The 26,266-nt window shown below is 43.5% G+C and overlaps 1 protein-coding gene and 1 long non-coding RNA gene across 3 annotated transcripts in view; one reads left to right on the top strand and one right to left on the bottom strand.

Moving 5' to 3' along the window:
• LOC144272777 (uncharacterized) overlaps positions 1 to 11,204 on the bottom strand; it is a 21,026-nt gene extending 9,822 nt beyond the window's left edge. Inside the window, exons 1-2 of one of the 2 annotated variants that reach the window (XR_013347676.1) lie at positions 10,771 to 11,204; positions 4,981 to 5,188 (exon numbers count right to left, since the gene is read on the bottom strand). This is a non-coding gene — a long non-coding RNA (uncharacterized LOC144272777). The remainder of the gene's footprint in view (positions 1 to 4,980; positions 5,189 to 10,770) is intronic. The other variant, XR_013347677.1, reaches the window with a different exon arrangement.
• On the top strand, positions 10,834 to 26,266 carry PDP2 (pyruvate dehydrogenase phosphatase catalytic subunit 2). Its single transcript, XM_077831082.1, has 2 exons — positions 10,834 to 10,951; positions 18,521 to 26,266. The coding sequence occupies exon 2, from the start codon at positions 18,574 to 18,576 to the stop codon at positions 20,179 to 20,181; it is 1,608 nt and encodes a 535-aa protein (XP_077687208.1). The 5' UTR covers positions 10,834 to 10,951; positions 18,521 to 18,573; the 3' UTR covers positions 20,182 to 26,266.

Raw genomic sequence — 26,266 nt, 5'->3', positions numbered from 1 at the left:
GAGACTAACAAATTTATTTGAGCATAAGCTTTCGTGAGCTACAGCTCATTTTCTTTTTGCGGATACAGACTAACACGGCTGCTACTCTGAAACTTAACACACTGTTTGTATCACCATTTAATTTCAGTGTTTGTTTGTTTTTTTAAAAACTTGCTTGTGCTTAGACCAGATCTAAACTTGGTCCAGTATGTGTTGAGTTTCCTCTTGGTCTCATCACTGTTGAACATAGTAGAGGTTTCAGAGTAGCAGCCGTGTTAGTCTGTATCCGCAAAAAGAAAAGGAGTACTTGTGGCACCTTAGAGACTGTAGGGAGCCAGGGTGGCTTCCCTCCGAACCAGAGGGTAAAGAGCCACCCTCTCAGCCTGAGTGGGCAGGGCCAGATCAAGCCAATCCCCGGAAGGGGAGGGGTGGGACAGGAAGTACAAAGGGCGGGGCCCTTTGCCCAGAGAAGAGAGCACCAGGGAGGGAGGGAGACACAGGCTGCTCCCTTGCGATCCTGCTGCCGACCCAGGGGAGGCCCTGGGCCAGGAGGAACCTGACTGGGAGGAAGGCCTGTGGCGACCAGGACTGCCAGCCGCTGAGTACCCGGAGGACCTGGAGGGGCCCGGCTGTAGCCCGGGCCAGCGTGAGTCCGACATAGAGGGGGAGCTGGAGCTGCCAGCAGCAGAATACCTGGATGAGCTGGAGGGACTGGAGAGATATGCTTGAGAGACAGGGTAGGAAGTAGCCCAGGGGCAGAACTGCACCGTGAGGTGGGTGTGTTTGGTCAGCGGGCGTGGATGGCCCCCTGCTGACCGAGCGGCGGGACCTTCGCCTCCTGCCACTGTCAGGGCCCTGTGCTGGAACGCAGTGGAGTTGGGTGGGCCTGTGTTCCCCTACCCCGGCCAACCTGCCTGAGGGGCGTGCTACAAACCCATACCCAGCGCTCCCCTGCCTGAGGGGCGCGCTGCAGACTCCGGCCGGCACACCTCTCCCTCTAATTCCCCAGCGCCCGAAAGGTGTGACTAAGGCCCACCAGTGGGACCATAGCTCTCCATCGCCCCCTAGGGGCTCGGAGGACCGACTGAAACCTGTCACAGAGACTAACCAATTTGTTAGCGCAAAAGCTTTCGTGAGCTACAGCTCACTTCATCGGATGCATCCGATGAAGTGAGCTGTAGCTCACAAAAGCTTATGCTCACATAAATTGGTTAGTCTCTAAGGTGCCACAAGTCCTCCTTTTCTTTTTGAACATAGTAGAGTAGCCCATGTGTATTAAGGGATAGGCTAGGACAGGATATATGTGCTGCAGTTTACTTTGGTATATTACTGGATCAAATTGATTGGCATATGACACACTCTGCACCAGGACGATGTATTTGCATTAGGCACTTGCACTTGTGAAGCTACATCTATGTCACCAGCACAACTTCTCTTAATGTAGATAGAACCAGACTGGCCTCTGCTGCACCAGTGGGTGTGGAATGAGGCCAGGGAGACTGGAATGACATTTTGCTAGTGGCTGATTGCGCTTATCCCATGTGCATTTACTGTTTTCAGTTTGTTTGCATTTCTGGGATTTGGATATTTGTTAGGTTATTTATGTAATAGGCTCAAAGTTTGGAGTTTGCCTTAATGAACCTAAAGGAATGTTATTGCTCTGACTGAAGTTTTGAGCATATTTATTTTGTTATTTATTGGTGTCTTTATTAAACACACAGATCTAACCTTCTTGTAAAGGGTTCCTGGTGATGTCCCATTATCCCAGCAGAACAATATCTACTGTAAACTCCTGGTTCAGTGCATGCCCTCCACATGGAGGCACAAAAGTCTGTCGTGTGAGACAGAATCATTTTGTGTGTAGCTTGTGTATGTGGTGTGTTTTTTTTTTTTTTAATTTAACTCTATTGGTGCACTTCTAGTATGCAGGGAAGGCCTAACTCAGTCTGTATGGTCTGCTGAGGGCAGCTCAGCCCATTCTTAGACCGGCCTCCCTTTGCAAGGGCTACTAAATACGTTTAGATATATTAACAATTCCCAAGTATTTAAATCTGTTATCGGTTGGTCAAACCTAACTGAAGCTGATGGGTGTAACAGCTGCCTTTCATCTATAATACATATAAAGTAGCCATTAAGCTCCTTGGGCCTTACCCATAGTTTTGATTAAGAAAATGGATGGCAGCATCAGATTCTGCATGGACTATAGAAAATAAAACTAAATCTCTTTAAAGGATTCTTATCAATTGTCATGAATAGGCAATTCCCTGGATGCTGTGGCAGATTAAATCTAGTTTTCCACACTGGATCTTAAAAGTGGCTATTGGCAGGTGGAAGTAAATCCAAAGGACAAGGAGAACTTTTTTTGGCAGCTGAACAAAGCCTATGGCAATTTAAAATGACAGCCACACATGAAAGACTAGTGGTAAGCATATTACATGGCATGCCTCTCAGCTTGTTTGTTATGCCTGGATGATGAACTGGTGCATACTAAAAACTTTTACAGGTGGTCCCTGATAAGCTGAAGGCTGCCAATCTGAAACTGAACACAAAGAAATGTGAGGGTTTTTTTTTTTTTAAATATTTTACCCTGGGCACAGTTGGCAGAGATAGCTGCAGTGCTATAGAGTAAATTCTACTCTTGTTACAGAAGATTTATTTGGGAAGTTTGTTAATACTGCAAAACAACTTACACAAGTTTCACACTTACTGATGTCAACAGAATTACTCCTAATTTACACTGATGTAAAGCAGAATGGAATCAGACCTCTAATGTGCTATCTAGTGTGCCCCTGTTAGCCAAGAAGGCCAATAGTATTTTGGGATGTATAAGTAGGGGCATTGCCAGCAGATCGAGGGACGTGATCGTTCCCCTCTATTTGACACTGGTGAGGCCTCATCTGGAGTACTGTGTCCAGTTTTGGGCCCCACACTACAAGAAGGATGTGGAAAAATTAGAGAGAGTCCAGCGGAGGGCAACAAAAATGATTAGGGGACTGGAACACACGATTTATGAGGAGAGGCTGAGGGAACTGGGGATGTTTAGTCTGCGGAAGAGAAGAATGAGGGGGGATTTGATAGCTGCTTTCAACTACCTGAAAGGGGGTTCCAAAGAGGATGGCTCTAGACTGTTCTCAGTGGTAGCAGATGACAGAACAAGGAGTAATGGTCTCAAGTTGCAGTGGGGGAGATTTAGGTTGGATATTAGGAAAAACTTTTTCACTAGGAGGGTGGTGAAACACTGGAATGCATTACCTAGGGAGGTGGTGGAATCTCCTTCCTTAGAAGTTTTTAAGGTCAGGCTTGACAAAGCCCTGGCTGGGATGATTTAGTTGGGTATTGGGCCTGCTTTGAGCAGGGGGTTGGACTAGATGACCTCCTGAGGTCCTTTCCAACCCTGATATTCTATGATTCTATGATCTACAGCACTGAATTTCAATGAAAACTGCACCCATGTATGCCAGGTCTAAATTTGGCTTGCCTTGAGGGTTCCCCCTTGGTGATCACAACATAGTACAACAGCCCACATGTATGTAGGGATATGCTATAGTAAATAAGATCTAGATTCTATAACAACTCTGATCCATCTACATTTCACACCAGTGTAATAGCATTGATGTAGTTACACTGGTACAAACCCCTAGTGTTGATGTGCTGCACTGATGTGAAGTGGGGCTTTCACTAATGCACTTTTCTTTGGTATGCTGGATTAAGTTGCACTGGTGCAAGCTCTGTTTTGCACCAATCCAGTGCATTAGGAATTTATACTGATGAACCTACATCAATGTCTTTACATTAGCCTGATTTTCCTTAATGTAGCTAGAGCCAGAGGCCTGGTGTAAACTGAGAGGTTATGCCAATTTGATTTAAATCAGGTGTTAAATTGATACAAATCCCTGTGTGGGCACTCTTATTTCACCTTATTAGTGGGGTTTTTCCAGTTAATCTTAAACAGATGCCTAATCAAATTGCCAAATAAGATAAACCAAAATATGCTGTGTTCAAACCAAAATAAGTGTCCACACAGCCTTTTGCACCAGTTTAACTAAATCAGTGTTTAAAAATCCCATCTTCAGTTAAACTAGGTCAACTCTGTCTGTAGACAAGGCCTTGGTCAGTGCTGTAACAGCAGGGGTAGGATGAGGTTGGGACTGGAATGACATTTTGCTAATGTCTGTTTGTGCTTATCCTGTGTGCTTCAGTGTGTTCAGTTTGTTTGCATTTCTGGAATTGGGATATTTGTTTCAGGTTATTTATCTAACAGGTGTTCAAAGCGTGGAGTTTGCCCTAAAGAAACTAAAGGAATGTTATTGCTCTGACTGAAGTTCTTGAGCAAATTTGTTTGTCCCAGCTTTGTTTTTATTTGTTTCATCTCTAAAATTAGATCTGTGTCTATTAACGTGCTAGTTATTCATGCCCACCTTTGGAACTTCAGAAGATGAGGTGTAGCCTAGTGAAGTGCGTGCTCCGCACAATACCTACCATAAACATGTGGCTCAGTGCATGCCTCTGCATGGAGGTTCAAAAGTCCATGTGGGGTGAGGCAAGGCCATTTTGCCTTTCAAAAACCTATGTAGTTCTACTGGCACACTGCATGTGGGCGAGGCCTAACTCAGACTGTGTGCTCTGCTTAGGCACTTCCTAATTACACTTCCTAATCACACAACTGAACACCCTAGCTCTGCCCCTTCCCTGAGGCCCCACCCCCACTCACTACATTCCCCCTCCCTCTGTGGCTTGCTCTCCCCCATCCTCACTCACTTTCACTAGGCTGGGGCAGTGTGTTGGGGTGAAGGTCCAGGCTCTGGGGTGGGGCCAGAAATGTGGGTTTCAGGGCTTGGAAGGGGACTCTAGGCTGGGGCAGGGAATCGGTGTGGAGGGGGGTGAGGGCTCCAGCTGGAGGTGTGGGCTCTGGGCTGGGGATGAGGGGTTTGGGGTGCAGGAGGGGGCTCTGGGTTGGGTGGGGGCTCAGGGCTGGGGCAGGGGGTTGGGGTGCAGGCTTACCTTGGGTGGCTCCCAGTCAGTGGTGCTGCAAGGCTAAGGCAGGCTCCCTGTCTGTCCTGGCACCACGCTGCACCCCGGATGCGGCCAGCAGGTCCAGCTCCGAGGCGCAGGGGCCAGGAGGCTCCACACACTGCTCTCACCTACAGGCACCATCTCCCATTCGCCACAGTTCCAGTCTTCTGGAATTTCCACAGTGCTCCAAGACTTACTAAAAAAATCAACATTAATGGTTGTGTGAGTTTCTCAACCAGCTCTCTTAAAACTCTTTGCAAGTTATCTGGAGCTGCTGATTTAAAAAATGTCTAACTTCAATTTCTGCTGTTTAACACTTTTTCCATTCCACTATTATCTCGGGGGGAGGGGGGGAAGAAAGGAGGGAGTTTCATCACATAAAGAACAGAAATATTTAATAGAAAAAGCTACTCTAGATCCAAACATTTTCTGACCCTTTAAGGTAAGTATTCTAAACAGTTGTTTGGTAAGTGAATATGAAAAGGTAGTTTCCATGCTTGAAGCTCCATCTCGAACTCACTCCTTGCTTCTTGCCTTTAGAATCACTTACATTTGGTGAAGTGTCTTGCTCAATTGTATCCATCTATTAACTCTGCTAAAATGAGAACATATCCAGAGATGTCACTGCTACATCAAAATCACTTTAATTCACTAACACTTACTACTTCTTCCCTAAAGGTATATTACCTTTTTGTCTCTTCCTAAGTTTTTGGCACCTCTGTTGCTAGGTATCAGAGTAACAGCTGTGTTAGTCTGTATTCACAACAAGAAAAGGAGTACTTGTGGCACCTTAGCGACTAACCAATTTATGTGAGCATAAGTTTTCGTGAGCTACAGCTCACTTCATCGGATGCATCCTTAAACGCAAACTTTGCAGACGTCTAGTCCAAGCATCCTCTATCTGATCAGAATACACCCAGTATCCTAGTTACTGCTGAATAATCAAGATTGTTCTGTAGGTCTTTCCTAGGATTACTTCCACTATGAATGATAGCTCACTTTCCAGTATATTTGACACCATTTGCAAAGGATATCCAATTCAGACCAGGCCTCTGAAATATGACTGTTGCAGAGGCTGCATAAAGTCACTGAGTCTTGCCCGTGCAGAGTGCAGCATCAGGATTTATGCATTGCTGAAGTGGAACAATTACAAATGTCATTGTCTTTGTCAGCATTTCTCTCTCCTGCCTAGTGTAACGGTAACTAACACCGAGCTGGTTACCCCCCCTCAGACTGTAATCAGAGGCAGCAATTCATTCCAAAAATAATGCCACCTTAATCTTTTGTTATGAAACTTGAATTGGCCAAGATTATGACTAATGAAGATCACTTTTAGTATTATATCGAGATTGCATTAATGGAAGATATTGCATTCAATGTTAAGGTTACACGATTAAAATTAGTCAGAATACTGAAGAATCTAAAATAACTAACCTGCCCTACTGAAAGCCTGTATATTCATGTACTTTACATCATAAGCAGCTATATAGTAAGACAGTAGTTTTATTTATTCAGCCCCAACATAAGCTGGGAACTTTACAGATACAGAAGACAGATCCCTGCCTTTTGAGTTTACAATCTTAAACCCTGATTTTTCCAATGAACTCTGTACCAGTGGGCCACTGCACCCAAAGGATTACAGGATTCAGTTTAAGGGCTTGGCTGTGGCTGGCCTCTCCATGGATATGGTGCCGGGGGGGGAGCGGTGCATGGAGTGGCACGTGGGCCACCATTGCCTTGTCCTCCCCTTCCCCCCAAAGACTGATCACAAGCATAGTCCTTGAGCACACATAGTGTCTTTCATAACCTCACATTTCTTCACCTACACAACCACACCAGTCAACAGGGCTAGCTGGCTGTGGAAATAAGCATGTGCTGCACTTATCTTAAGGGGTAATAGCAACTAGCAAAGTTTCCCTGGTGTCTCAAAGCTCCTACTGAGGTGATACAGCTGCACCCCACCAATCCAGGCCTGTGCTTTCAGGGCCTGCTGAAAACCTATTAAAATCAGTCAACAGATTCCCATGGGTTTTAAGGAGTATCAGAACAGGCCTTAAATGCATGATGTTTCAAAAATGACCTGTAACTTTTGGTTGCCACAGCTCTGGGTGCTCAACAACTTAAGGGTCCTTGGGGTTGGTTTATTTGTCAGAAGTGCTGAGTATCCACATGTTCCCCTGACATCATGAGTCAGTATTATGAAAATTTAACAATTAAATAAACCAAAAGAAAAACCCTTAAGTATACTCAGTGGGGGGCAAAAGAAAAGCTCTTATCCTACGGGTGCTCATTAGATACCTTTTGTTGTTCATTACTTGGAATACAGTAAACCAATTATTTAAAATCAAACATTTAAACTACCATCTCAGGAAAGCGCAATCTAGGTACTTGAAATTACGTTAATCTATTAGGGAAGATTATTTACGAAACTGTAAAATCCACCACCATTTGGAATGTGTAAAATAAGGTTGAATAAAACTAAAGAAAATGTACCGTAGGAACAACTCCCCAAGAAACAATTGGCTTGGAATGACCAATTGTATTTGTATTATTATGGTAGTACCTAGGCGCCTGAGTCACAGAACCCGACTCTTTCCTGGTAGGCACTATACAAAGAGAACACAAGGATGGTCTCTGCCACAAAGAGCTTATAATCTATATAGCTGACTTCCGTTTCTAATTTTTCTGATTCCGTAAAGCTATCCATAAATCAAATTCTAAATAGGCAGAGCTAGCCAGTTGGTAAAATTTGTTAAAAATGAGGAGTGCAGGTTTGTACCTGCTTGACTTTAAAATACTGAGGTTTAAAATTGTATGAACACATAGATGCATCTACCTTGCTAAGGTAGTTGCCAAGATTGTACATACAAATAAAGTTTTCATCACAAAGTCCAACTGTTCATATAAGTGGCCATTTGTGCGCTGTTACCCAGTTGGCATTTACAGTTGCAATAAGAATATAGAATGGCCATAGTGGGCCAGCCCAATGGTCCATCTAGCCCAGTATCCTGTCTTCCAACAGTGGCCAATGCCAGGTGCTTCAGGCGGAATGAACAGAACAGGTGATCAAGTGATCCATCCCATCACCCTTTCTCAACTTCTGGCAAACAAAAGCTAGGGGTTCTATCCCTGCCCATCCTGGCTAATAGTCATTGATGGACCAATCCTTCATGAATTTACCTAGTTCTTTTTTGAACCGTTATAGTCTTAGTCTTCACAACATCCTCTGGCAAAGAGTTCCACAGATTGTGTGGATTGCATTGTGTGAAGAAATACTCCCTTCTGCTTGTTTTAAACCTGCTGCCTACTGAATATCATTTGGTGACCCCCTAGTTCTTGTGTTATGGCACACAATTTGTGCTTGTGACCTGCAAATATTTGTGGCACATATGCATGCAGTTTTTAAAATTAGTCCCCAAATGTACTTTTCTTCTCTTCCCTTCTGCTCTCTCACTTTGGGGTACCAAGGGGCAATGCTGTAAGAACATCAGCTTCTAGCTCTCCCCTAACACTCCCACCCAGATCCTTGACCATACAGGTATCTCAGATGGATTTCCACCAGTTCTGTTGAGATAAAGAGTTAGAAACAGGTACTGGATCCTTCTGAAAAAGGTACAGCGCTCCTATATCTAGACAGGTGTGGCATACGAGACTGTTATATCTAGGAAAAATTGCAGAGCCATTGGCCATTATCTTTGAAAACTCGTGGCGAACGGGGGAAGTCCCGGATGACTGGAAAAAGGCTAATGTAGTGCCAATCTTTAAAAAAGGGGAAGAAGGAGGATCCTGGGAACTACAGGCCAGTCAGCCTCACCTCAGTCCCCAGAAAAATCATGGAGCAGGTCCTCAAAGAATCAATCCTGAAGCACTTGCATGAGAGGAAAGTGATCAGGAACAGTCAGCATGGATTCACCAAGGGAAGGTCATGCCTGAGTAATCTAATCACCTTCTGTGATGAGATTACTGGTTCTGTGGATGAAGGGAAAACAGTGGATGTATTGTTTCTTGACTTTAGCAAAGCTTTTGACACTGTCTCCCACAGTATTCTTGTCAGCAAGTTAAAGAAGAATGGGCTGGATGAATGCACTATAAGGTGGGTAGAAAGTTGGCTAGATTGTCGGGCTCAACGGGTAGTGATCAACGGCTCCATGTCTAGTTGGCAGCCGGTGTCAAGTGGAGTGCCCCAGCGGTCGGTCCTGGGGCCGGTTTTGTTCAATATCTTCATAAATGATCTGGAGGATGGTGTGGATTGCAGTCTCAGCAAATTTGTGGATGATACTAAACTGGGAGGAGTGGTAGATACGCTGGAGGGCAGGGATAGGATACAGAGGGGCCTAGACAAATTGGAGGATTGGGCCAAAAGAAATCTGATGAGGTTCAATAAGGATAAGTGCAGGGTCCTGCACTTAGGACGGAAGAACCCCAATGCATAGCTACAGACTAGGGACCGAATGGCTAGGCAGCAGTTCTGCAGAAAAGGACCTAGAGGTGACAGTGGATGAGAAGCTGGATATGAGTCAGCAGTGTGCCCTTGTTGCCAAGAAGGCCAATGGCATTTTGGGATGTATAAGTAGGGGCATAGCGAGCAGATTGAGGGACGTGATCGTCCCCCTCTATTCGACATTGGTGAGGCCTCATCTGGAGTACTGTGTCCAGTTTTGGGCCCCACAAGAAGGATGGATAAATTGGAGAGAGTCCAGCTAAGGGCAACAAAAATGATTAGGGGACTGGAACACATGACTTATGAGGAGAGGCTGAGGGAACTGGGATTTTTTAGTCTGCAGAAGAGAAGAATGAGGGGGGATTTGATAGCTGCTTTCAACTACGTGAGAGGTGGTTCCAGAGAGGATGGTTCTAGACTATTCTCAGTGGTAGAAGAGGACTGGACAAGGAGCAATGGTCTCAAGTTGCAGTGGGGGAGGTTTAGGTTGGATATTAGGAAAAACTTTTTCACTAGGAGGGTGGTGAAACACTGGAATGCGTTACCTAGGGAGGTGGTAGAATCTCCTTCCTTAGAAGTTTTTAAGGTCAGGCTTGACAAAGCCCTGGCTGGGATGATTTAATTGGGGATTGGTCCTGCTTTGAGCAGGGGGTTGGACTAGATGACCTCCTAAGGTCCCTTCCAACCCTGATATTCTATGATTCTATAAAACTGTTACTGAGTAAGGCTGAAATTCCATGTGCCTCAGGCCATGATAATAATGGATGGAAAAGCAGGAAACATCACTGATTTTTTTTAAATCATGCCTGCTATTTGAAGCTGCTTAGGGAGTCAGTTAAAATAAGTCCAGGGTAGATGGCTTAGTGGGTAGTGGACAAGGAGGCACCTGCTTTAGACATTTATTAGGTAGTATTAAATTTATCATTAGTGTCTCTGCAGGGGTAGAGGGCACGTTGTCTTGTTGCAGGGAGGGAATGGCTGTCTGTTAACTACAGTAATAGTTCCTGCTAGACTCAAACACACACCACGGAGCAAGATTGAGCTGGGCTTCCCCGTGGCTTTTAATGGCTATGGTGGGTAACGGGGTATGCTGGGCCCAGAAGCACGTCTCACCAGGCCTGGCTGTGGAAAGCATTTGGGGGACCCTACATGCGGCCTGCAGCACCACTGCTGAGCACGGAGTCCGAGCCACAGCGTGGAGTGGCCTCTGCCCTGGCGCTAGAGCCCCGGGGCCAGCCCCCAGAGCGTCTCCCCTACGGCCCAGCTCTGCCGCTCCTCTCCCCTCCCCGCGCTCCCCTCACACGGGGAAGAAGCAACGGCCACCGCCCCGGACAAACCTGCCTGAGGCGGGGCCTGTGGGAGGCTCCCCAAGCGGAGCAGCCGGTTGGCTGCAGGCTCTGCGCGTCAGGGCCCCTCCGCCCTGGAGCCGCCGGACAGCCCCGAGCCCGCAACCGGCACCGCGGACTAGTGTCTGGGCCGGCGCGGCGGGCAGCCTGAGAGCGGCGTCCCTGCAGCCGGGTAAGGGCGGCCGCGGGGCCGAAGTGCGTCGCTGGGCGGGAGCCGCCGCGTGGGGCGGGGGGAGCCGGGGGCTCGAGGGGAGCGGGAGCCGGAGCCGCTCCCTTGGCGCTGTGGCGATGCTGAGGCCGGAGCCGCTGCAGGGCGCGAAACCACGGCCTCTGGTGCTGCCCCTTCCCGCTTGCGGCGCCGCTGAGCCCTACCCCCGCCGCCTACGCAGCGAGTGCGACCCAGGCACGCTCCGCCGAGGCCTCGCTCCCCTGGGGAGGGGAGGAGCCGGGCGGGTCTCGGCCGCGCCCGTGTGTCTGCGCTGGGCCGGCCCCACGCTGGCTCGCCGCCTCGGGGTGGGCCCTAGGGAAGGGCAAGGCGCGCCCCAAGCCGTGGTGGCGTGGGCTGGTCCCGCGAGCGCACGGAGCCGAGGGCAGGGCGGCTCTTACCCGTCTCCCCTTGTGGGGGACGGGAGGCTGCTCCGATAGAAGAAAAGGAGGACTTGTGGCACCTTAGAGACTAACCAATTTATTTGAGCATAAGCTTTCCTGAGCTGAGCTGTAGCTCACGAAAGCTTATGCTCACATAAATTGGTTAGTCTCTAAGGTGCCACAAGTCCTCCTTTTCTTTTTGCAAATACAGACTAACACGGCTGTTACTCTGAAACCTGCTCTGATAGGGTTGCCGGGTGTCCGGTTTTTGATCCGAGCGCCCTGTCGAAAAGGGACCTTGGTGGCTCCGGTCAGCACCGTTGGGCTGTTAAAAGTCCGGTTGGCGCAGAGCTTGCAGCCTCCCTGCCTGGCTCTGTGCGGCTCCTGGGATGCAGCCGGCATGTCCCTTTGGCTCCTAGGGGTAGGGGCAGCCACAGGGACTCCACGCGCTCCCCTTACCCTGAGCGCTGGTTACGCAGCTCCCATTGGCTAGGGACCGTGGTCAATGGGAGCTGCGGAGGCGGCACCAGCATGTGGAGCCGCCTGGCCGTGCCTCTGCCTGGGAGCCAAATGTGTGACTAGTTCCCATGAGCCGTTTGAGGTAAGCACTGTCCAGAGGAGTCTGCATCCCAACCCACCTCCCACACCCCAATCCTCTGCCCCAGTCCCCTCTTGCACCCAAACTCCTGTCCGGACGCTGCACCCCAAGCCCCTTTCCCATCCTGGAGTTCCCTTCCGCACCCTGAACCCATCATTTCTGACCCCATCCTGGAGCCCATGTCATCAGCCAGAGCCCTCACCGCATTGTGTAGTCATACAGTACAGAACCAGACTGCAGCTTTACTTTTCAAAGGGAGTGTTTAGAATTACTGAGGTGCTCAAGACAAGTTCTGTGTAGAAAGCTTCAGTGTGAGGTCCGATAACACCACATGCCCTTAAGAGGAGTCATGCAGATTTGGGCAGTAGAGAATGCAAAAAGTAGATAAATAAACAAGGAGGTCTCTCTCAAATGATCTAACAACCATCCTTGACAAAAGTAAAAATATGACAGGTTTCAGAGTAACAGCCGTGTTAGTCTGTATTCGCAAAAAGAAAAAGGAGTACTTGTGGCACCTTAGAGACTAACCAATTTATTTGAGCATAAGCTTTCGTGAGCTACAGCTCACTTCATCGGATGAAGTGAGCTGTAGCTCACGAAAGCTTATGCTCAAATAAATTGGTTAGTCTCTAAGGTGCCACAAGTACTCCTTTTTCTTTTTGTAAAAATATGAGTTATTCATAGGCTTCATATTGCTTCATGGCAATAAGCCACTCCTGTTAATGTAGGAAGAGTGGTATTAGAGCTGTTTGGAACACTTTAGATCAGTGGTTCTCAAAGCTGGTCTGCCGCTTGTTCAGGGAAAGCCCCTGGCGGGCCGGACTGGTTTGTTTACCTGCCGTGTCCACAAGTTCAGCCAATCGCGGCCGCAGTTTGCCGCTCCAGGCCAATGGGGGCTGCGGAAAGCGGTGTGGGCCAAGGGACATGCTGGCCACCCTTCCTGAAGCCCCATTGGCCTGGAGCAGCGAACCGCAGCCAGTGGGAGCTGCGATCGGCCGAACCTGCGGACGCAGTAGGTAAACAAACCGGTCTGGCGCTCCAGTGGCTTTCCCTGAACAAGCGACAGACCAGCTTTGAGAACCACTGCTTTAGATAACTTTTTGTCAAAATATGCTGGGTTGTCAAAACTGAAATGTTTTACGGAGAGAGACTCAATTCACTGAAGTTCTCACCAGGAAGGATTCTGAAGTCCCCTGTGAACTCTAGACAAATCCGGACATAAAGATTAATTGAAACCCTGACCGTTTTGATTGGAAAACAGACAGACACAAATCTCTTTCACAACAAATATTTGAAAGGTTTTGTTTTCACTTCACTGTGGAATGAAAACAAATTTGAAACCTCAGAAGTTTTTGCAAAACTGAATTGTTGTCCTCCATCCAGCTCTAAGTGGTAAGTTTAAGCAAATGACTTGCTAGGTCTTTAAAGAAATTCACAAAAAGGTGTTCACACTAAGACTATGTCTGTGTTAGCACTGTTGTTCGGATAACTTATGTCACTCAGGGGTGTGAAAAACACACACCCCTGACCAGCCTAAGTTACACTAACAGAAGTGTTGGTGTGGATGGTGCTATGTTGGCGGGAGGCGCTCTCCTGCTCACATAGATACTGCTGCTTTTTGGGGGTGGCTTATTTATGTCAATGGAAGAGCTCTCTCCCACTGGCATGGAGTGGCTACATTTGAGATCTTACAGCGCCGCAGCTGCATCGGTACATCTGTGCCACTGTAAGCTCTCTCGTGTAGCAATGGCCTAACAGTCAGGAGCCTAAACAATGGTTGGCTCTATCTGAGGTCTTTGCTAGGATGCTGCAAAATGGAATTTTCCTGGACATATGGCTTTCCCCTACTTCCACAACTCTGCCGTACCCTGAGCAGAGCCGAAGCATGGACTTTGTACCCCAAGGAAGGTACAGAGAGGGTGATGGAAACAGCGATGTGGCAGATGACACAGGATGACAAATTACCACCGAGCAACACAAGCTGTTGTCAAAGCAGGAATCAACATATATGTTGATGTTTGGTCCAGTTCACATTTTTAAAAAAAAAAGGGGGGGGGGGAGCACCAGTGTAACTACATCAATATAATTACACTTCTATAGACCCTTAATATTGATGCATACACTGATGTAAATCAGGGTTTACAATACTGCAACTTAGGCTTTGTCTTCACTGCAGACTTAGGTTCAACCACTGTTTTCCCCTAGAACATGCTCTGTGTTCACCTATCTATGTGATCATACAACCACCATATCCTGAGGTATAAGGCACACCTGGAGTTAGGTTATCCTACATATTACTAACCCAAGGTAGTTACAGTGAAAATGTGTAGCCATGGCCAGTCACAGAAATCAAGACCTGATGGTCCTCTACTCCTTTCCCACAAACCACCCACCTCCCACCCCAGAACCAATTCCTGTGTTACTATCTTGCCATCTACCTGTGCTCTGACTCCTGACTGGAAGTTGCTTATATGCCTCTGCTAAACATCCTCAGTCCCACATGGCCTGTCTGCATTCAGTTTCTCCAGCCTCACCTAGCTCCGGTTATTGGATACAGCATCAGAGTACATGGTAAACCTAAATAGTAGTGTGCAGCTTTAGGCCAAAGCAAGCAAAAAGCATTGTTTTAGCTCTTCCAAGAGGAATGTCGAACTGTATGATGGTATATCTCAGCAGCTGCAGTCTGAACACAGGATCATATGGACTGACAGCAGTGCAAGGAGAAGATAAAGGGGCTGAAGGTGAGGCACTGAAGACAATGGATAAGAATCCCAAATCCAGAGATGGCTGCTCCAACAATCTCTGTATTATGATGTTCAGAACATGGTTCTGCTCATCATGGCACCTTGAGCAAAGACCTCCATTTCAGCATGGATTCATCTGTGGATGACAACACATAGCCATGCAAATCTCTTTGGTGTTCTCTTCTGAACCAGGATGTTTTCAGATTAACAATGCCACTGTAACTGTTTGGGCATTCCATCTCCAGTTTTGAACATCTGTGAACCTGAGGCAAAAAGTTTGGCTAAGTAAAATGTGTATTGGTTGAGTAGTACAGTAGGCTCTGATCTAACAAAATATATATTCAGTAGAAGGGATGCTTCATAAGCATTCCATCTCACATATACCATAAAGCCCTTCTTACAGTAGAGAAACACATTTTTATTGAATGCATACTTGATATGAAACTATCAGCCAAACTTGCGAACTGTTGCAGAGATCTACCCAATGTTTAATAGCGTTTGAGTGTGAGTACTTAAGCATCAAATAGGTAAGAACTGCTCTAATGCCTATGATAGCTTTGCAAAACAATGAGGATTATTGAATTCAAATAGGTTTCCCTTTGGTAGGACAACTCCAGACAAATTGGCCTAACTAATTTACTCTACTCAACTGTAAATTTACTAACAGGATAGACACACAACAAATTGTAAAAGTGTCTGTTGGTGTGATGGGGAGGGGTTTGGCACTAAGGCATGCAGGCATGGGCAGTGGGTGAATGCACCCTTGGAGGAGGCTAGCTCCTGGCCCCTCTGCCCAAGGCCTCGCCTCTTCTGTCCCCCATTCCCCATTGGAGCCCAGAACACCCCCCTCCACAGCTGCCGGCCACCTGTGTGAACCTAGCCCCACAACGCTGGGTGGGTGGCATGGTCCCAGCAACGGAAAGATGGGTGGTGCAGTGCGGCATGGCCCCAGCCTGCGGGTCGTGTGCGCATTGCAGCCCCCAGTCTGCCTGCCCCAGCTTCTCGGCCACAGAAGGGAACAGCCAGCAGGAGGGCGCCTGAGGGTAAAGCGTGGGTGGGGCCACGCCAGGTAGTTTGGGGAGGCACAGTCTTCACAATAGTCTGTTTGGGGAGGCACAGCCTTCCCCTGCCCACGATACCCACCACCGATGAGTCACAATGCTGAAAATAGACAAAGCTGCTAACGGCCTGAGTTAGAAGTCTTGGTTGGAGTGCTGGAGGTAGAAATGCCTATATGAAATCTCCAACAGTCAGTCAATTCTTGGAGCAGTTGAACTGGGATAGATGGACCTGTGAGGTTGTTTTTTTTTTTTTTTTTTTTTAACTATTTTTAATTAAACCTGCTGAAAGCAAGTCCAGTAAAAACACTGTTTAAAAGTGGATCCGGTCGGGGAAGCCTTGAATGAACTAATGCTTCCCCTGGTGGAAGACGTTAGCTTTGGTGGGAATCTTTAAGTAAATATCACCAGTGTAGAAAAGGGCTTTGCTATTTTCCCATCTTCTGTTCTTGATGATTGGGATTTGCTGCCATTCATCAAAAGATATACTAGCAGGATTATCCTGGGTCTCTGTTGCTGACTTCTCTGCCAGAGAAGCCACCACACTGTGAAATCCCAACCTCTCTTAATGACTACTTGGAAGATGGGATGGTCCTCTCAGGTCATCTGCCTCAGTGGCATATATCAGTGTCACATATTGTTTTAAAAAATACACTCAACTCTGTGTGGGGATATCAGTAGTGTAATTGAAAGTGCTTGACTGTTCCTTCAATTTAAAGAGACAAGGTAGGTGAGGTGATATTTTTTTTTTTTTTTTTTTGGACCAACTTCACTGTCATAGTGCTATGGTATTACTTTGTTCTCCATGCAATGATGTTTTGCCCAGGGGTTAAACCCAGCTCTGATTAAGCAAGTGCAACTACCATTGTGTTGCATCTGCTACATGTAGGTAGAGAACAAAACTTAGCCCTGGAGTAAGAAGTGTACAACTATATGCTTGTCTACTTTCAGGCTAAATTTTTCCCTCTGCCTCTGAATGGCAGACAAGTGCTCTCTTACAGTGTGATGGTGATATGGTGAGCTTTGTAGTTGCAAAGAGTTCTTTCGGAATTAGTCCACAGGTTGTAGTCAATGTTCATATTCAGGGTGATCTAGATGGGACTGGAGATCTCAGTTTTATGACTGAAAATTCCTCTGCATAAAGGATCAATCAGATCTGAGATGAAAGGATCAGGTCCCAAGAATCTTTTATACAGTTTTCTAGCAGCCTCTTAACCATATAGTCCTAGGTGAACAATAGGCTTTTGCTGTAACCTTCTGTTTCCCAAATGTCACCAGTCAGTTTACCACAAACTTTAAAAGAGACATGTAGACAATGACATTATTTCACCCAAGATTAATCTAAATGTTAATATTCCCCTTTGATCTCTGAATCAATAGCTATAGTGATCGAAAAGAACTGTTTGTTTACATGGCTAATATCTAACAAGATATAACTAAACACATACAACTTGTGTTACCTCTAATTCTCGAACAATAGAGGTTTGCATTTCAAACTTAGTTCTAGGCTCCCTAACATGGAATTGCCCTAATTACCATTTACATACTTTTCTAAGATGTTTGTAAAGGTTGAATCTGGGTCATTTATCCTGTGAGCTGCTTAAACTTTTCTTACCATGTGCCACCACAGGTATCTAACACCTGTAGTGAGATGGTGGCAGCTTATCTAGATTGTCATGAATGCCTCCAGGTGTCTGCTGCTGTCAGGCCCAGTGCTTCCTCTCCTGTTGGTCACAGATTCACTTACAGATGAACAGTAATTGGTTTGACTAACCCTGGTGGTTTTGCATCCAAGCATTAAGACTGGGATCACTGCCTGTGGCCTTTTTAGACTGGTTTCTGGAGACTGACAAGATTCGGCAGCTCACTAACCCCCAGCCAGTGTGCGGTGGTTTGGGGATTTTTTGTTTTTGTTTTTTTTGTGGGAGTGCATACATATTATGTCATGCCATTGTGAAATTATTTGACAAGAGGGAGCAGGACTCACTGTCTGGATATAAGCAATTTAGAAGTGGATATGCCTATCCTCAGCAGCTTTCTGTTCTAGGAGCTATGCTACATGACTGTTTGGCAAGACTTGTTTTCTCTGGGCATTTACTATGTGGTGATTGGGTGTTTAGGACTAAATAATACATAATGAATACTTAGTAGCATAGTCATCATTCTGATGCTTGGTTTTTCTTATAGGGTCAGCACTGGTGAACAGAGGGAGATAATTATTTCTAGGTCTTGCCTGGGATAGCTAACGTACTTCAACCATCAGATAACTTTCTCTCTGTATTGTCTAAATGTTCCTTTCACTCAGATATCACTATCTTGATTTATGAGTCCCAGTACATGAAAGCACTGACACATGGGCTTAAAGTTAGACACATGCTTAACTGCTTGTTCTGCTTATTTTCACCTGTAGTCTATCACAATGAGCTATTGAAGCTTGCATTTCTCACCACTGTTGCAGTTTCTTACTTTAATCTTACTGTGATTAATGCGAAAAATATAGTTTTTGACTATTTGAGGTGTGATAAACTTACCCTACCTGTTCTGGTGAGATAATTATAAAAGAGACACACTTAGGCTCTTATATTCCATGAACTTACAAGTAAGTGATGGAAGAGCCGGTGCTTGTATAACACTCTCTTGTCCTTCAGTAGCGTATTAAAAATTCAGCTGTTTTTTCAAGTTCTAGGGGCTACATGTTGAACATTTGTGTGTGGCTTCTAATTTTTTACATCTGCCTTATTTTTAACTCCTAGGTCTTGAAAAAATTTCCTTTGCTGAAGGACTCACTCTACAAAGAGTTCATCTTATGATGTCCAGTACTGTATCCTCCAGGATTTTAAGTTCTGCAAGAAACAGTATCATTGTTTTGCAAGGAAAAGGATGTTTGTACTCAAGATACATCCCAAACAGAAACAAGATTAAATGGAAGTGTGGATTTGCCAAAGGGCCTCTTTCCCCTTTTGTGCTGAGCTGGAGCATCGACAATGTCTTCACCTTAAAAAAAGCATTCAGACATACTTCAACTGAAGAAGACGACTTCAGTCTTCAGTTGACACCATCACAAATAAATGATATACTAAGAGCAGGTGAATTCTCTCATAAAATTCATGAATTTGATGGTAAAAACACAAATTCTGTGCTGAAATTTGAGAGTAACCACCTGGCTGCCAACACACCTAATGAAGATCGTAGAAGTGCAGCCACATGCTTGCAGACCAAAGGGATGATGTTTGGGGTCTTTGATGGTCATGCAGGTTATGCATGTGCTCAGTCGGTAAGTCAGAGACTATTCTATTATATAGCTGTCTCTCTCATGTCTCAACAAACGCTGGAAGAGATTGAGTTTGCCATGGAACGCATGAAACCAGTTCTGCCAATTCTGCAGTGGTACAAGTATCCAAATGACATGTACCAAGAAGTAGCCTCACTGTATTTGGATCACCTCAGAGTTTTTTGGCAGGAACTATTGAACCTAGACATAGAACTGGGATTCAGTGTAGAAGAAGCCTTGATATATGCATTCAAAAGGTTAGATTCAGATATATCACTGGAAGCTCAGGCTCCCCTAGAAAATGAAATGATGAAAAACACTGCCCTTCAAGTGGCTTTCTCTGGTGCGACAGCCTGTGTGGCTCACATTGACAGTGTTCACTTACACATTGCAAATGCTGGGGATTGCAGGGCAGTCCTAGGGGTTCAAGAAGAAGATGGAATGTGGACTGCACTCTCTCTTACTCAAGATCACAATGCTTTCAATGAAGCAGAAATCAGAAGGTTAAAGGGAGAACATCCTAAATCTGAGGCGGAAACTGTAATAATAAACAACAGGCTGCTAGGGATTCTCATGCCCTCTAGAGCTTTCGGAGATGTCAGATTCAAATGGAGTAAAGAACTGCAACACAATATTCTAGAGAATGGTTGTGATGTTGAGGCTTTAAATATTTATCAGTATGCTCCTCCCAATTACTATACGCCTCCCTATTTAATTGCTGAGCCTGAAGTCACCTACCATAAACTAAGGTGTCAAGATAAATTTCTAGTTATTGCTTCAGATGGACTGTGGGACATGCTGAACAATGAGGATGTCATAAAACTTGTTGCAGAACACGTAGCACAAGCTAATGTGCAGAAACCAAGGATGACTTTTCAGAAACCAGCCAGCTTGGGTTACATGCAAAGTCTACTGCGTCATAGAAAAGCCAGGGGTGTTAGCTCATATGACCAGAATATAGCCACTCACCTAATAAGGCATGCAATTGGAGATAATGAATATGGAGAGATAGACCAAGAGAAACTTGCTGCAATGTTGACTTTACCTGAAGATCTAGCAAGGATGTATAGAGATGACATCACTGTTACTGTGGTGTATTTAAATTCAGATACAATTGACAGCTACTACAAAGAAAATGAATAGGGGTTGCATTAATATTGTACCATGTAATGGCCAACTCTGATACTGGGGACCATTAATGTTTACTTCTACTAATAGTCAAGTTGTTACAATGCTGTTGCCTGCAAGTCCCCTGTTTTTTAATACTGAGTAACCATGAGCTCTTTTGGAAATAATTTTCTAGAATGATTAATTTGTAAGACTTCTCTGGGCTCCCAGTTTTGTGCTGATTGAAGTAAAATGTACTGCTAGCAGTTCAGTAAAATGTAAGTGGAGGCAGGAATGAAAGACAGTGAACCTACTCCTGGTCCCTTTGACACCAATGGCAAAACTCCTGAAGTGAACAAAAAGCAGACAAATTGATCTAAACTAGTATAACTTGTCAGTGAAGGGTAGTACTTGCAACAGAACCAAGAGCAAGAAGGAGCCATTGTTCAAAGGCCTCATGTAAGATAGTGTGTCCTCCTTTCAAAGTATAGCAGTCAAATTTAGAGGTGTACACTAGGAATGGACACTGTTGTATCAGATACTTGAAATTGACTAATTGCTAATAATATTTTATGCCTACTGGAAGCAAACTAACCATACTTTTTTCAAGACTGGCTGACTTTAAAGTGTGAAACTGAATAAAAATAGCATGTGTGCAAATACATACATGTGTAACAATCCACAGCTCTAGCACACTTTAAAATAGTTTACAATCTTGTCTTTAGGAATTGTATATATTTCTAATTTAATGAGTACTTTTACCACACCAACAGTACTTGATTGGAGTATTTTCTTATGCATATTATTTGACTTACTAAAAATCCATTTTATATTAGAAACTGCTGCTTCAGTGCACAATATTTCATAGATCCATCTGTGAAATTGCAACTTAGATATTGTCTATCTATGTATTTGGAATTAATAAGTGCATCTGAAACTTAAATGTAGCAGTTAGAAACAATACTGCATTTACTTTTTCTTTAAAAAATAGAATCGACGACAATACTGGCATTTCACCAAAGAGAACTTCATTCTTGTTTTTTCTATTCCCCCTGCTTTTGGGACATGAACTGCTTACGTCCATGTGTACAATGCTGTTTAAATGCTCTTGATTACTATTCAGATCCTTATTTCCCTGGTGAATGTTTTTTTACTTTTTTTTACATTTAAAACCACTCGTGTTTGAGTTGTACTAAAAGAATCAATATTGTATAGCTTTCTTTTATACTCCACCTTCTAGAATACCGTATTTAAAGCTTGAAACTAGCTTTCCTTTTTTAAAATCTGGCCTACATTGTGGTGTAGTGACTTTTTTTGTTATGCATTGGCATAATTGCTGCCTTCAGGAAGGTGTATACTGTAGTTCTGGGAACAGAGGCCTCAGTTTTACTGTGGTTGCTGTCAGGAAAGTACCTGGGTGTGTGCTGCAGAGTTAGTAATATGTGGAACTCCACTTCACCTCCCTCCCCCCTACCCTTGTGTTCTATTTTTAAAAAAGGGTGGCATTTTTTCTTAATTTTCTTGCATATTAGAGTGTTAAAGATATCTACAGTTCAGAGGATATTTCTCCTCCTAGTAACTGTAAAGTAGATAAAGTCTTGGGTCTAAATTAGTAACATTTGTGTCATGTGGCTTTTCCAAAAAAATGCATTTATTTATCAGTATAAACTATCTATTAATGGTTTGTGGAGTATTTAAATAAGATTCCACATTAAAGCTACGTAGGAAACTGTACAAACTGTTAAAAATACTAATATGGATGATTAATCGTAGGCAGATTTGGGACAATTAAGTGTATGTATTTTGATGTTGTGCTAACAATTATTACATCCCTGGTTGCAACTGTAACAGCATTCTCTCCATATTATCTAAATGTTCTTTTCCCTCAGATTAGACTGTCTTGATTTATGGGTCCAAGTACCTGAACTTTAAGCCCATGCTTAACTGCTTTGTATAATAAGGGTTGCTTTCCTGAATCCAGATCCTAGCACCATAAAAGCAACATACCTTAAAGTATTTTGTTAAGCACATATCGGAGCAGAAAAGGCAATTTAACTTTGAGGCAGCTGGCATTTTTTCCATATTGCTAGTCAAATGTGGCATTTCTGTGCTTGATGTATACAGCAGAAAGGGTGGCTGAAAGAAAAAGATTTGTGTCTTGGATTGGTGGTGGAGGCTGAAGGAAAAGTGTGTGTGTGTGTGTATGTCAGGGTTGGGGGACTGTTATAGGGGGTGTTGAAGTTTTGGTGTCTCATAGTCTCATTTAGTCTTAATCCATCTCTACCTGCTCGGGTGGCATTGGGCTCACTGACATTCCTCATTTGGAAGAAGAGGAGAGAGGCTGTGGAGGAGGAATTGTAGGCTGCAAAGCTAAGGAGGAGACTAGTCTCGGAGCAAGTTTTTTGAGAGCCCTCCCCAAACCTCTAGTTCTCATTTAGCCTTACTCTCTGAATGGTTTAAGTGGGATATCTTTTCCCATGTGCCTACACTTGTTTTTTTGTAAGTGTCTATGCATGTGCAGCTGTATGGTTTCGTTGTTTACGTCAGTCAGACTGTAACCATAAAAATAGTGCTGTAAAGGAGTGTATATCTAGACTACCTCTTATTAGATAAGGGCACTATATCATTAGTGATGTGGCTAAGAGAACAAAGGTGCTAGACTCTGGTAGAGCAGATAAAATCAAAACTTTATATATATATATATAAGCAATCACTATGCTCAGTAAAATACTTAGAGGAAATGCAAGCCTTTATCTGTTAAAGTACAGTGTTGCAAATCTAAGTACTTTTAAGATATAGTTAAAATGACTTAATATTAACAAAATTAAAGACTATATAATTCATGTGGTCAGGGGTTTTGTTGTGCAAAAATTGAGCTGTGTGCAATGAGTGTCCCAAATGATCTAATGTTTTACTGCTACATATGCAAATATAATGTCGTTGTTGTTGTTTGTTAGCAAATTGGTGATTATTATTTTGGGGATTGCAGTCACATCTGACAATAGGAATGGTACTAGCTCTAATTTCATGCCAGTCTGTGCCTGATTTAACTTGTACCACTGTAATTATTGTTCCTTGGAAAATGGGAACATTAAAGCAAGTGCTGAGTGTTCAGTTTACTGGCAAATAATAGTGTTTAGCTGCACACACTCTTGTATTTTGTTGGAAACCAATGGTGGCCAATTCCTGTTGGTGATTAAGTTGATAGCAAAACTCCCATCAACTTCAGTCAGAATGTGGTCATAACTTATCTTTATAACTGCACAAACATGTTTAATAGGCATTAATGTGTACAGGATGCAGTGCTTTAGTGTTGTGGTAACATGCTTCAGTGCTAAACCAATTTAAATGAAGTTAATATGTTGATCATATCACACAGGATAACTTGGTAGTTAAGTTTAACTGCGTAAACCTTGCTGTATCCTAAATATCTACTGTAGCTTTACTGACAGTTTAATTGGCTTAGTTTGAGTCAACTTTGTTTGGAGATTAAACATTTTTCACTTTAACTGTATTTTTTATAAGATCAAGTCAAGATGTAGTAATAGGCAATAGGTAGTTTTATGAAACTTGTTTTTTGCATACCTAATGTGCCTCTTAAATCTAAATAAAATAATCTTAGTTGAAACACTGGTGTAGGTACTCATCCCTTCCAAGGAAATGTGTTTATGTAAATCTGACTTTAATTTGGATTTGAGCTATAACTTTCTGGCATAATTTTGAAACTTATTTACATTATGCACAAATGTTTGTTTGGTTAATAATGCTTTTCTCTCTCTACTTACAATGACTTATTTGTATTTAAATTTTCAAACCTTCATACGGTTTGTTGCTTTTTCTATCTTCTTTGTAAAGATTGAAGTGAATTAATATTTTGTAAATAAATATATACATCCTACACGTGTGTGAAACTGATTTCAAAATGCCACTTTAATAGCCAAACCTTATTTGTCTGGGGGGCCCCTAAGGTGGGTGTTAGTGTACTGACCTCTACGGTGAGGCCAGGATCAAAACACCACCTCTGCTGATGTCATCAGCCAGTCTTCTGGTTTGCTGAATGTGAAGGTTAGAATCAGTTAACTTTCCTGGGTATATTTAATTGAACCTTACTTATCTACTTGAAAGTCCTAAATTTCTTCTGGTGTTGCATTTTCTTTAATGGGGAGGCAGGAAAATTAGAAAGTAGTTCCAAGAATTGATTTTTTGAGAACATCTGATACCATGTAATAAAAGTTTCTAATTAATCTGAAAATGGTCCTCAGTCTAAACAGTGCAAATGAATGTTTATACTACAGGGTGGATTGATTTAAATCAAGGTGATTTTAAAATCACCAATTTAAATCAAGTGGAAAGCCTTGATTTGAATCATGACTTTTAATCAACTTTTCCATTTGTACTTCAGTTACTTTCTAAACAAAGATGCGTTCTCATTGGTTGATTATAACCATTAAAACATGTTGATTTACAACTAAATAGAACCTTTACACTAGACTTGATACACTTTTTGTTACCTGGGAGGGTAAACTAAAGCTATATCATTGCTTTAATGTGTATAGTTAATTATTTTCAAAATTTTATTAATTGTTCATTTTTAGTATGTTAGAAAATGGTGAATAATAAACTACTTATTTAGTAAACTAACTTGCTCATGATTTGTGTCAAGCTGCATTAGAATGGTAACTGGAATTTAATTAAACATATTTTTTATTAAAACAGCCTTAAATGTTTTTGTGTATATAAACTTCTCTTATCAAAACATGTTTCACATTCACAACTAAATGATGTATTTAAATAGAGGAATTAGCCAGTCATGGAATTAAACTGATGACTTCAGGTCAGCTTGGGACAATTTTCAGATATGCCTAAGTGAAAGTGACTGGAGCTTACGTTCCTACTTGCCTAAGTCTCTTGAAAATGAGACAGTCTCCTAAGTTATGTAGGCTGTCCTTCAGGTTTTTAAAACTAGTAGATCTCATTCTCTTCCTCCTCCATTTTTATTCATAGACTGGAAAAGAAAGAAAAGCTTTCCTGCTTTTTTCAACTCCAAGCAGTTTCTCAACTTTGAATGAATTTGTCCAAAATAAAGAAAATATTCTTTCTTTGTCTGCAGAAGAGGCTACTGCTGTCAAAAGCTGGTTTAGCATTTCAACAAATTCTGGTTCCAGGTGCTCAGCTAGTAACTTCCACCAGTTCGGTGGTGTGACTTTCTTTAAAACACTATCAACAAACATGTAATGCTTGAATAGTTCCTCTTAGGCCATGTCTATGCTATCACTATCGGCAAAACTTACGCCGCTCAAGGGTATGAAAAAACACACCCCCACCCCATCCAACATAAATTACACCAACAGATGTGCCAGTATGGACAGCACTGTGTCATTCCTGCCGCCATAGCTACTGCATCTTGTTGGGGATGGTTTTAATTATGTTGGCGTGAGAGCTCTCTCCTCTCAGCATGGAACGGCTGCACAGGAGATTTTACAGCGGTGCAGCTGCATCGATAGTGCTGTGCCATTGTAAGGTTTCTAGTGTAGACATAGCCTTTAGCTGTAATAGTTCTATCTATTGTCATGATTTTCTTCACAAATTGTCATTAGAATTGGCCAGTTCTTAATAAATAGCTCAAAACAGCCAACCAGTGAATTCCATTGTACATCTTGGGGGAGAATTAAGTTTGGATCCTTCTGTTGTCTTCAGTGAAGCTGAAGCAAAGTATTTTGCAATTTCAACAAGTACAACTCCAGGAATCAAGTCTTTGGTTAAAAGAGGGGTCAAATGAGCGCTGCACCATGTAAGTTTCAAGTTCCCTTCATTATCTTCTAGATTTTTTTTTTTCTCATTTTTGCTGTGTTTGCAGCATTGTCTCTGACAAAGCTTTGCACTTGACACTTGAATTTTTGTTCAGTTTGTTACAGCTCTTACTGCTATTCTGGTGTGTAGGCATTTCTTGATGTATCCATTCCTGTAAAAGACATCTTGTATTATCATACAGGCACATATTACTGGATCATTATGTACATTTGCCGGATACTATGTATGAAATGGAAATTGAGTACTTTAACAAATTTCCCCTCAATTTTTTGCAATCTGAGTTTTGATGGGTGGAGCAATGTCTGCTTTG

Source organism: Eretmochelys imbricata, chromosome 12 (genome assembly GCF_965152235.1).
Source record: "Eretmochelys imbricata isolate rEreImb1 chromosome 12, rEreImb1.hap1, whole genome shotgun sequence".
Classification (NCBI taxonomy): domain Eukaryota; kingdom Metazoa; phylum Chordata; order Testudines; family Cheloniidae; genus Eretmochelys; species Eretmochelys imbricata.
Note: the sequence above shows the minus strand (reverse complement) of the source record. Positions and strands in the feature narration are given on the sequence as shown.

Bases quoted from the DNA above. Each gene is read 5' to 3' on its own strand.
- PDP2 (XM_077831082.1), top strand. From the start codon at position 18,574: ATGATGTCCAGTACTGTATCCTCCAGGATTTTAAGTTCTGCAAGAAAC.